Here is a 13140-nt window from a genome sequence, read left to right as displayed (position 1 = left end):
CACTTTATCTCCTCCGTAAGAGGTTTAAGTTCCTGGAGGGCAGGAACTAGAACATACTTTCTGATATCTCTCAATATAGCAGTAAGTATTCAATTTTGAAAAAGCAAGTAATAAGTCATACCAATAAAATACAAGTTGCAAATGTAGAATTTCACCTTTAAGAAACACTATAAAATAGAGGCCAAGATAACTCAGGGCTTCACGCATGCCAGGCAAGCACTCTATCACTGAACTACGTCTCCAGCCCTGTGTGTCTGGCATAGTGGGGAGTGAACCCAGGGGTGCTCTACCATTGAGATATATCCTCAGCTCTTTTTATTTTGAGACAGGGTCTTGCCAAGTCCCAGGCTCCAAGTTGCAGTCCTCCTGCCTCAGCTTCCCAAGTAGCTGGAATTTCAGGAATGCACTACTTATATTCCATTTTAAGAAGGTCTTCTACACCTGTAGACCCATGTGTTTGGGAGATCAGGCAGAAGGATTGCTTAAGCTCAGGAATTTGGGACAAGGCTGGACAATGTAGGGAGACCCTGCTCAAAAACCAAAATTAAATTTAAAAAAAGGCAGCCTTCCAAAAATACAAAGATCTAATAAAAAAGATTACTTAATGATGTGAAGTACAGCCACATTAGATGAACAGAGAGAATGGAGTACCTAGTGGCTTTAAGTACCCTACAATCACTCCATGTATGTTTCTTACTACTCTTATTATTGAATCATTTTCACTTTTTTCTTGCCACAAACAAAGTTTGAAAGCTATAGTTCACAAAGCTTGAAAGCTATAGTTCACAGCAAAATGGGAAATGATCTCATTACTTAACAGCTCTGTGGCTTTGGATGAGATATTTAATTTCTCTGACCTTCGGTTCTTTCATTTATAAAAAGGAGATAATAATAAATATTTTGTAGGATTGTTGTGAAAATTATCTACCATGCAGATAGAATAACTAACAGTGCCTGGCATACTGTAGGTGGCCATAAATTACTATGTATTATTCTAACTTCAGGTTTTGTTTTTTAATGTATCACACTTAGTTGAACATTTAGTATTCTAGTGCAAAAGACCTAAAATATACTAGAAATAATAATTTCTAAAGACCTCATAAAATAAAAAAGTACAGTTACTGTTGTCATTAATATGATCTTTAATAAATGGAATAATGCACCATTTTACAGCAAGCCTTTTTAAACCTAAATAACTGTCTTAAAATCTCCTTCTCCAATGTCTTTGTATCAATACAATCTTTTTATTTAGGTTTATATATATCAAAGCATTTACTTACACTTATTCATAGAAAACTCTTTAGTGGCTTAATGTCAGCTTTCATAGTGGCATCCATAGATAATATAAAAGAAAAGTGATTTGCTTTATTTCATACTCACACTGATCCATCAAACACAACTTATACAGCATAGCAAGGTCTCAGACAGCTTATACAAAAGCAAAATAACTGAAAGTAATTATTCATAAATTCATAATATGATATTCTATCTGTAATGTAAGAGCAAAACACACCAACAAAAGATACCCGTTAACAAGAAAGAGGGTTCTGAGGAAGTGCCATTATTTTTCAGCCTTTCTTTTTCTAGAAAAGCATCCTCAGAAATGAATACTCTGTAGCTTATGTCTTTCCTGTCCATTCAGAAAAAGCATGGCAGCTACACATTTCCATGTTTCAGCTACTACAACACCCTAGGAGTTAGTGTATTTTACAATTATCCATGTATCTTCGTTTGAAAAATTATCAACAGAAAACTAAGAATGATTCCAGCTTATACAAACACTTATACAACATAATCTCTATGGAAATGAAATAACAAGGCATACAAAAATTACTTAAATAAATAAATGTGACCAGAATAAGAAAAGCCACAGAAGTCAAGCAATTCAATGTTAAACCAGAGTCTCACAATCTTTTAACTGTATTTTTTAGTAATTGAGTTTTCTTACTGTTAAGTTTCTTTAAAAATAATTTTCTTTTACATACGTAAGAGGATTGGTAACAAGGTGGGGATCCTGAGACAAGAAACTGATTACAAAACAACTTCATTGCTAGAATTAAACACAGTATACCATTTTAGAACTTGAGCTTATCTGATTCAAAGAAAAATTCTATTTGGTTTTGACAATGTGATAGATTACCATAGATTATCTCTCAGAATCATCCAAGCTATTACTAAAGCTATAAACTCAATAGTTAATTTTTAGAAGAAAATTTATAATGTTAAATTGCCTCTTAAGAAAATTATATCTCAGAGGAATTGCTTTGTTATCAAAAAACAAAACAAAATGATTTGTCCCATCATGGACAGCCATTTAATCAAAGAACAGAAAGGTTTAAACCAGTACTTCAACTCTAAGGCCTAAATTTGCTGTAACATATAGCCAATTAGTTGAGTCATTCCTTTTATTCAGTAATTACCAAACTGGGCAAATTTTTATGATGAAAGAAATCTGATTTTACGTTTATGTGAATTAAGTCAAATTATAACACGAGATGTTAAATGAACGGTGCAACAAACACTTTAAATATTCAACTGGATCTAATTGCTAGTTTGCTACCAACAGAACTTTTTCAGTATATGAAGAGATGAAAGGGGCCCTGAGTTTTTAAGTAATATTATATCTATAGAGTGATTTTATAACAGGAAAATGTTTTGAAATCTAAAAGTACAAATAAAATGGGAAAATCCATGTATTTTTTAAAACTGAAAAAAAATTGTAATTTTAAATATAGTAATTTTCTTAAATATCCAATCACAAACTGAACATCCTAATGAAGTAATTTTATTTCTAAAGATTCCTTCTCTTACACAAATTTTAATGCGGGTTTCAAATTAAGTTTTTTAAATAAAATGCGTATGTTCACAATGTTTAATAATAAGGCTACAAACATCACATTAATAATGGAATTGGAATTTTTAAAAATATGAAAGACTTATTTGGGGCATAATTTTAATACACAGCATAAATTCTCCTTAAATATTTACTTTCAAATGTAACTGCCATAAGATAACTCTCTACATTTTTCTTTATACAGCAACACTCAACTTTAATCAGTCGCTTAGAAGTTAAGGGAAAGTTGTTATAGTCCAGTCCATGTTGCAAAACAATGATAAGTATTTCAAAAGTGGTCTACAAAAATGTTCATAGATTTTACCTGATTTTTGTAGGGTTTGCTTTTAAAAATGAATCTTGTGTTTAGTGTTCAACACAATGAGTTGATACAAATAAATGTAAAACATCGTGGTTCAATCATAATACTATGCTTACTGCAATATAAGTTAAAAATTTTAATGGCAAAATGACATACAATTCTCTATGCATGGCTTTTTAGTTATAATTAATGAAAATATAAAATCACAAAACTGCAATTTAAGGGAAAATGTTAGATAATATAAAAATTAAGGGCTGATTTTGCTGGTGGTCTGATGGTTGAATCCAATGTCAAATGACAACTAACTCAATTCTATCAAACTACTGAACTATTACTTAAACGGAGTAATTAATTTGAATAGAATGTAAAATATAATTTTATGTGCTCTTAAATATAAATAAGGTCATTAAAATAGAACTGAGGAAGAAAGGCTAAAGAAACAATTTTGTTTGAAGAACTGAGATTTAGGTGTTAACTGAGAAATCTGAAGCATACTAGAGTAACAATGTTGGAGAGGATGACCACTGTTCTTTTTTTCCTACTGGGTAAAGAAATGGATTAAAAATGAAGCAAGAGGGAGACAGAATAGACATGCGGAAAACTTTTCTGACACATAAAATTGTAAGTCAGATAACAGAGGGACAGAGTAAATCAGACATAAACCATGTGGCAATTTAAGGAGAGTAATGGGTAGGTACACTAGAGCACTATGTGATTGTATTTTTTCATGTTAATCTAGAAATATGTAGAAAAGCCTTCTTTGGATAATAACTTTTGTGTAACTAGTTCAAACAGTGATTTGCCAGATTTATTTAATGAATATATCTAGGAAGGGATCATGTAGGTAGTTTGGGGCAAACTTTGCATAGTTCATAATCTCAAAGTTAAAATGCAACTTCATTGCTGGGTGGGGGGACCCACTACCAGTCAAGGCTATGAATATTTAGAAATATCCCAGTCTGAAAGAGACTTCTGGGATGTATGAAGGGTATTACTCAATTTCTAGAATGACTGGTCTAAATAATCAAATTAATGAGTACATAAATTATAACTTTAGGAGTTAGCTAAGAAGATAAGGTGATATATAAAGCAAACTGTGAATAGTTATGTAAAATAAACCTGCATATAACTGGTAGTAAGTTCGACATAAATTTATAAAACGTGGTATAGAAATATAAAGTAACATCAAGTTCTAGGAATTAACAATCTCCAATGGAAAAAAGGAAACAAAAAGTTTATTCAAATTTTCAATTTTTTAAAATGACTTTCAAGAGACATATTGACAGAGACTAAAAATTCAGTATAATAGTTGTGACCCAACTTGTATTCCATTTGGCCTTAGAAGACAAACTTGTAATTTACATAAAAATATTTGCCAAATTTTGTGATAATTCTAACTGAAACACATACTTACTTGAGAATTTCTTCTCTTCTAGTTATTTTCATATTCAGAATCAATGTACATTTTCTAGGACAAGTAAATACACATAAGGACTAGATTACTCCATGAAAGATATTATCCTTGTATCCTTCCCATATCCTATTCAATTAGTTTTTCTGGATTAACAAATTTTCTAAAGTCATTAGATGCAGAAATTTCAAAGATTGAAAACTTCAAAGGATTGATGAGATTGAAGTTCTATGCTAAATTAATTTTTCCAAATATAGTATAGAATTATTTTAGGAAAATGTTCCCAAAGCTACCTTCAGTTTTCCCTTAAAATTTACTTTACCTTTAGTTCTGCAATATAAGAATGCTAGGAGTTAGGTGAAATTATTATTATTTTTCCCCTCCCACCCCTCTTTTGAAATTATTTTAAGATGGCAAATTTAAGACTGATTTTTGTTCTGAATTAGTAATTACATCTTAAGCAAAATAAGCATAAAGTCTATACATTTTATGGTTGCCTAACTGCTAAAATCATTAAGGTGTCTGGTTTGGCTTATATACAAACCACAATTGTGCTGGCATATAATAACTGAATTTCTTACAAAATGTCAGTAAATTACACAACCTGTCATACAGTGTATAGGCAGTGTGCTATGGATAAGAGATGTAGAGAGGAAGACACAGGCTAAATCCCATCTTTGTTATTAGATGTGAACTTTGGGGAAATTACCTAGTTTCTCTTAACTTTTATTTCCTCATCTTTAAAGTGGGAATGTTAGCTCATTGGGTTGCTGTGAGAATTAAAAGTAATATATCTATATCTATATCTATATATAGATATAGATATCTATTTCCCAGTATTCTGTATGTGCCCTCTCATATTTTCTACAGGAAGTTTTTTTTTTTTTTTCTCACAATTATGCACTTAGAAAAAGGTTTTAGGATTTACATTTCAATCATTTAGTGTAAACATAATCCAAATTAAGTTCTTTCAATTATTTAATTCTGGTATACAATCTGAATTTTGTTAAGGGAACTGATATTAGACTATGATTACCTAGCATGATGCTTTTAAGTTATATTAATATCCAGTGAAATAAGTTTTCATATTTTCAAATTCAATGGCCCTTGATTTAAAAAGAGCCAAATTCTTTTCTACATGCAAAATTTTGTGATAGCATTTAAATATCAGCTTTAAAAAACATTTATTGTCACATGAATAAAATTAGCAATTATATAATTTAAGTCACTTAAAGTGATTTTGCTTCTTATATATTACAAAGATTCTAAAAGTCTGATGTACAATTTAATCTAAAAATTTTAATATGATCTACATTTTCTACCTTTCCTACTTTTTCAGCAGTTGACTAAAATTACTGGGGAAAGAAATTGTTTTAAACATGTTTCATGAAATGAACAACTATGCAGAGTTATTTTAATCCAGGTAAGTTAATTTTTAAAACCATTTTATTATTAAACATTAAAAAATGTTGAAAAACTTAAAGTGGACTGGCCCAAATAGTAAGAACTCTTCTTCTGATAGGAAAAGATCAGTTAAAACCTCAAATAGACATTTATCCTCAATGCTTCAAATTAGAGATGGAATAAAATTTATTTTTATTCAATTGTCTCCCAAATGCTTGAAAAGAATATCCTGAAATGCATTTGAAGGACACTAAAGATAAGAGAACTAAGTGAAAATTTCCTGGGAAAGAACATATGGAACATGTGCAAACAAAAATTTGTCACACAGATAAAAGATAACAGCTTTATGAAAAAATTACATGCCAGAAGACTAAAAATTATGTTAAGGGTCTGAATCACAAGAAAGGTCCAACAAAACATAAAGGGTGGAAATCCTGGGCACTAAAAAACAATCTTAATTCTAAGAATCAAGACCTATATCCAGCAATCCAGTTGAATAAATGATAAATGTTGTAATCTCTAACTCATAAGATCACAGCAGATGACAATAAGAAGGTTTATATACAAGTAAGTCACAGGTGTTTTGGACAGCAAGTTGGGAAATTTAAGCTGTCTTTTACTAAATGCTCAAGACAGGAGTATAAATGAGAAAATATTATTAAGGAGGTAAGAAATTACATCAGAAATTTGGGGATTTATGTTTTCCTCTTGACTTCTTATTTCCCAGAAAAATCTTAGAACTTAATTAGATAATGTTATACTAAATACTCCATGAACCTGAAAAACTGTTTTTAAATTGACAGAATATAATTTGTTTAGAAAAAAATTCCCTTATTTGAAAGAAAGTGCTTTATTAAAAAAAATATGCAGAAGTTGTTACTTCAGAGAAGATTATCAGTAATGACAAAAGCAAGGAAGCTTTAAAAATGATATGATTTTAAGGGCATATTATCACTAAAAGATGTACTCTAATGCAACATAAATAATAAATTCTGCTTACATACCAAAGATTATGTGAAAAACTAGTAAAAGGAGAAATTATGAAATGGGGATTAATGATGAAATACACAGTTTTGCAAAGAGAGAGGGTAAATCTCAGCCCACTCAAGAAAGGTTAAATTTGGCAATAATCCTTCCTGACACAGAGATTTGGCATGCCAGTTGAATGGTTCTTCTACACAGTGCTTTAGGTCATGGGTAAAGGAATCATTTTCACATAAAGCCACTAGGCTTTGCTTGGGAACAGAATAAAAGATACTACAGGTTCAAAACTATGAGTTACTTTTGAAGCTAAAGTAAAAAAAAAAAAATGTAATTTTCTTTGAGTCAGAGGTGGCCTATTCAGAGAATGAAGGTTATAAAACTATAATGTCTTAACCATCTACTTATTTAAAAACTCCATGTAAGTTTAACTCTAAAGATTTTCTGATAAAAATGTATTTCTTAAATAAATGAATATGGAACATATGCATACAAAAATAAAATTAAAAGGTAAAGGCTAGTATTTGATTTCTTGTATTTTGTTCTATGCTCTCTTGTGAACTTCCAAAACCAGAACCAAATATACTTGTTAAAATGCCCAGAAGGATACGTTTAAGATTTGGAAGGTTTAAAGAATATGGCATTTCAAAATGGGTTTTGGTAGTTCCTTCTATAGAGCCCTTTCAGACAATGTTTCTGCATTCTCCAAAAGGAGAGAGAAAGCAAGAAATCAGGTAGCTGCTTTCTTCTGTGCAAAATTCACTGTCACAGAACTGATGTACAAAAAGCATGGGAGATAGGGGAGAAAAACGGAAGAATGGGAGAAGAAAGATGTTCATATTATGGAAGAATGTGTGTCCCATTAGGAAGAGAGCTTACAAGAAAGCTTATTTGTGGTCTATAGACTATTGCACATTCAGACAAAATACAAGAGAAAAGAATGTCCAACAGATAATATGTTCAAGAACATATCAACATATAAACTAGCTTGTGCCCAGAAATAAAACATGGATACCAGACACCACTGCAGGCAAACCTGTCATAATTGTTTCTGTTTTAATGACCTTTATAAAATGGTCCAAACTGATTATCAGCAATACAATGTTTTTGCTTTTTTTTTCTTAAAAAAATATTTTGAGACCACTTTTGATACACACACACATATAATTCTGTGGTCATAACAGACAAATACAACTTTAGCGAGACTAAACAAAAGTGCAAAACTTAAAAAAACAAAATTAAAAAATATGGAAGCATAAGCTAATTTTTCTGCATAGCTGAAATCTATTTAAAGCAAGTCCTTGTTGCAGGAGTGGGAGGGGATGCTGACAGGAGGATAAAGCAGTTTTTTTTAAGTGTCTTCTGCATGTTTAAATGATGCAAAAAATAATTTCACTCCGAAACATTTCACAGACAATTCATTCCTATATCTTTAGACACCATAGTTGTGGCAGTGCCTCCTTCTGCAAGGTAAACAGCAGTGCTAGATTTGGAATGAACTGCCCTGTCACTGCCATTGTTGTTGACCTCACAGTCCAGTGGTTCAGTAGAGATGACCCAGGTGGAGGGGCGCCATCGCTTAAGTGAATAGGGAGTTTTCACTCGCTTCTTGATCTTTTCACCTGATCCTGATTTGCCATCTTGTGTTGACTCACCTACTGAAAATAAAAGTATGGAAAAATGAACTATATATAAGGAAAATATTGAGAAGTAAAGGGATAGGGTTGAATTTCAAGAGTAGGTTAAGCCAATATCTGCAGAAGGTGATAACGGACATTTCTTGAAATTCACAATGCCAGGCAATGTTTTTCTATGCAAAATTTAACCAACTCATTTTGAAACTCTAAGTCAAATATTTTTGTAACTGATTGAACTGTAGGGAAATGAATGAAATATAGAAAACATGCAAGTATAAATGGAGAAAATTCAAAGTACTTAGCTGTATTCTCAAATTCTTTGGTTTTGGAAGAGATCCCAATTTGGTAAAACACAATCATTCCATTTAATGCTCAAAGTAGATCAAATTTTAAAGGTGTCTAAACACATAAGACTTTTCAGAAGAATGATAGAAATTTTATAGTACAAATTTTCCAGTAATTCTCTTCCCATACCTGGCAAAATGTTTTATTGATATCCTACAATAAGGGTGTGTCAACTGGTCTATAATACATGCCACTTAAGCAAGGGGCTGTGTTGTTTTTTGAGACCTGTGTTTTTCTTACAGTCCTTTTTGTAGTATGTGACAACCATAAAACATGATAGATTTTTTTCTTCCTTATGTGTTGACAGTTTAAAAAACAAACCATTTTGTATAATGATTGTTAGAAATTTTAGTAAGCTTTCCTAGCTTGTTTTGTAATCCCTTTAGGGCAAAAAGCCAAGTATAAACTTGTTATTTAAATTGCCATGGAACCCATAGTACAATAACCATAAGTATAGAAGGAATTCAACACATAAATCTTGAAAAAGATGACACTGAGCAATTGAGAATAACTTTAATAGTTTCTTCATAATGACTTTTCTGAAATTTGTATGTACTTTTAAGATTTCCTAATGTAGGTATAATAGACAAAATATAGGTATAATACACTAATATGTGTAACAATGTATCAAAAGTTATAACGGCATAATGTTATTTAGAGCTGCTAAACTGGTATTTACTTAATCCCAACTGCTCATAATAAGTGTATGAACTGTATTACAGAGCGGCAGTCACATAAAGCATATATTAAATTGGGAATCCTTCTGTTGTGACACTGACCTTTTAATTATTGAGGACAAAATTTTTTCTTCTTTCCTATAGTCTAATTACTTTTGAAGCCTAACTAAATGGCTTATTTTTATTTTGCAAGTGGTACAGGAAAACAGTCACCAGTTGGAACACAATCTGATTTTATGTAGCTATCTAAACGGCTTCAAAGGATACATAGGAGACATTACATGATTCCTTCACTTACTCTGTATACTGCTGCCATCCAGGACATTTGTGGCTGAAAGATCCAAAGAATTGGGCCTCTGTGCTCTTCTGGGCTTTGATGGCCCTGGATCTGTTACTGTGCTTGAAACAACCTGCGTAAGAACATCTTGTTCTGAACATGGATTACTGTTGTTGTTATTGGAATTAGTTCGGCCGCCTTCTAGTGGCCGTTCCCTCCTGTCCACGAGACGATCCAGAACACCTTCATCATGGCCAGCTTGTTGATCCCGTCTTAGTAAAGGTTCATGCTCATCAGGACTGGAATTAATATTCAGTCGGGTATCCTCACCAATAAATTGATTCTGCAGCATTTCTTGGGCCCTTTGTGTCACCATATTTGCTGTCTGGCCTGATGGTATTGCCCCATTGGCATACTGAGTTGTGGCAGCATGGGAGTTAACACTGTGGTTTCTACCTGCCACTCCATTCATGGTGACTGTCACCACATGAGGTTCTGCTGCATTGATTGTATTCATCTTGGCAACTCCAGTTTCTACTTGTTTCAAGTTAGATTTGTGCTTGCTGCCAAATTTTAGCCGGGGCTCCTTTGTTGAATTTTTGGTGTTCAAAGGCAAACTAGTAGGTCTCTTAGGAAGGTTCTGTTGTTTAGGGAGAGGGTAGATCTGAGCAGGTGGAACGTCAGGAATTAAACATGCTTGGCCATTTGCAGCCTGTGTGTAGTCCTGCTGACCAGTCACTTCTACTGCAAGCTTTATGAGTGGGTAAAGCAAGCTAGAGCTGGTACTACTCAGTGGATCTGGCCCACTGAACTGTTTAAGAGAATGCTCCATCAGATTCTCATCAGAACTTTCCTTGAGGTTCTTATCAACTTCTTTTGGGTCTAGCTTGTTCGTCTCCAAGTCTTCTTCTGTCAGCTGTAAGCAGACAGGGGTTGGCCCAATTGACTGTGCAACATTTGTGGCATGGAGATTTGTTTCATCTGGGTATGGCATCTCAGATATAGTGGTCATACCAGTACTTGGAGTGAGGCCAGTGGTGTTTGTGGTGGTTGTGTTGGTGGACAGACTGGTGACACTTGTTTCAGGGCTAGGGATTCGAGCTTGTGCTTGCTGTCGTTCATAATTTATTGAGTTTCGGTTCTTTTCCCCTATAGTCAAAGGTGTGCTAGACATTGAGTGCTCAGAGGAAATATTCTTCACAATGCTGTCAGTGTGATGGATAGAATCTTCAATGTATGAGGAAGAAGAATAATCTGGATAAGGGCCAATTTTTGGCACACGCCTATTATGTGATAGGTTGCTTAAAGAAAGAAAAAAAGTATGACATTGAGAATGTACATTCATGACAAACAGTCTCTTCAAGCACAACCTCTGATTTTAAAGGTTGAGCTGTTTTTCATTTCATTTTACTGCCAACCTATATTACTTAAAAGGTCTAGTCAAAAAATCAAGTATTAATAACTTGCTAAATGCTAATTTTATATTAATTAAGCCTATTGAAAAATCTATGTGAATCTAGATTTTTACAGATGCTCATTACTTTGGTTTGAGAGTTAATTTAAAAATATCCCCTATAATTTAAAAACATACCAAATATACCTTTACAAACTATACTTGTACAACTAAACACTATGTTTTATAAGAGAAGGAACCATAGCTAATGTTTCTTTTGTATTCTCCCACCTGAGACCCACTGCTTTACTCAAAGAACATGTTATAAATTGAATTATTGGCCAAATGGTAAAAATAATGCTATTAGGTTGTTTTAAAGAGTTCCCATTAAGAGATGCAGTCTAGCAACATAAGGAAAAGAGGTATTATAATGGAAGACTGATGAAGTTATAAGGGAAATGATAGGAAAGCAGAGAAGAAAAGGCTGTTATAGAATCACAAGAAAAGGAAGCTAAGTAGGTAGGGAGGTTAAGATTCAATAAAATAAAAACCTAGAATGAGAGTGAATATAGAATGGACTATGATTTAGGGGAACCTATAGTAGAGACTGGAGATGAGACGTAGCATGCAGAGAGTAAAGCTGAAAATAATACAGGAGGGGGGAAAAGTTCAAAGTGGAACATCAAGAGTTTCTTCTTACCATTCAAAAAAGTTCAAAAACATTTAATGTAAAAGTTTTAGCTGACTCTTGAGACAGGTATCAATAGCATATTAGAAAATATAGAATGAAAAGAGATGGGAGCAAGCCTTCCTCAGGTAGAGAGAATTTATATTTAGAATTACTAGTCTCTACCTTCTTTGACTTATTGATTTAAGAGTTTATATCTGAAATGATCTATATATAAGTAGTACAAATAGATCATAATACAAATTGCTCTTAGAAAAGAGAAGAGAAAATAGCAAAGAAAATAATTCAATAATGAAGTATATTTTTAATCTCAATTTTCTCTGGTAACTCCTGGTTGCCTTTCTGAAAATTAGATAAAATTTATAGGAAAGTCTTTTCCCCCCTGAATATGGAACAAAGAAATAGAGAGGAGCCAGTCTAAAAGTTTCAAGTTGTAGGAATTTTTTAAAAGTTTTAATTTAGAACTAAAATTCATAGTTCTAACAAAGGAAAAAAACATCACATAAAATAATGATCATGGCAGAATAGAAAGAGTGCTAAAATTTTTAAGAAAGAGCATTGGATAGAAAGCCTGCAAACCTTAGTGTTCAGTAAAACAGTGTTAGATATATAGGCAGGTTTATAGTTTCCTCTATTTAAAAAAAATCAGAGGAAGACAGAATAATAACTACAATGGGTATATTAGATAATATGTAGAAAGACTTATAAACCTTTGAACTATGAAATTATTTTACCTTCATTACTGCAGGGAAGTTGAAGCATTAATAAAGCCTAATCTCTTTATTTTCAGATGTAAAAAATACAGATTCCATCTTGCACTCATACCAAATAAATGTTTTTGAGTAGATATTAAAAGAAAAAGTGGGACTTTACAATTCATGAGTTAGTCACTGCATTATTAGACTGGTTTAACAGTATTTACTTCCTATTTTTTGTTTGGTCTAAGTTTTCCATACTGAGTTGCCAAACCCCTCAGCATCTTACCGCTCATTCTGCATAGCAGTAGACATGGGATTGACTGTTGGGCTCACAGATTTGTTTCTTTCCCATATCATCATAAGTTCAGCCATCCTTTCCTCAGCACACTGTGCAGTAAGCCGAGCCTCTGCATCCTGGTCCCAACAGTCTTCGATTGTCTCCTTGAGTGACCTCACTGCCTGTAACACAAAGGA

At 32.6% G+C, this 13140-nt stretch overlaps 1 protein-coding gene across 2 annotated transcripts in view; it reads right to left on the bottom strand.

The window, feature by feature from the left end:
* Positions 1-1122: 1122 nt before the first annotated feature.
* Positions 1123-13140, bottom strand: part of Bmpr2 (bone morphogenetic protein receptor type 2) — a 155388-nt gene continuing 143370 nt past the window's right edge. The window contains exons 11-13 of one of the 2 annotated variants that reach the window (XM_047543183.1): positions 12953-13125; positions 9909-11188; positions 1123-8606 (exon numbers count right to left, since the gene is read on the bottom strand). In XM_047543183.1, coding sequence (XP_047399139.1) covers positions 8359-8606; positions 9909-11188; positions 12953-13125 — 1701 coding nt within the window. In that variant the 3' untranslated portion in view covers positions 1123-8358. Of the gene's footprint in view, positions 8610-9908; positions 11189-12952; positions 13126-13140 lie in introns of both variants that reach the window. The other variant, XM_047543182.1, reaches the window with a different exon arrangement.

This window comes from Sciurus carolinensis, chromosome 3, assembly GCF_902686445.1.
Source record: "Sciurus carolinensis chromosome 3, mSciCar1.2, whole genome shotgun sequence".
NCBI classification, from domain to species: Eukaryota; Metazoa; Chordata; class Mammalia; order Rodentia; family Sciuridae; genus Sciurus; species Sciurus carolinensis.
Note: the sequence above shows the minus strand (reverse complement) of the source record. Positions and strands in the feature narration are given on the sequence as shown.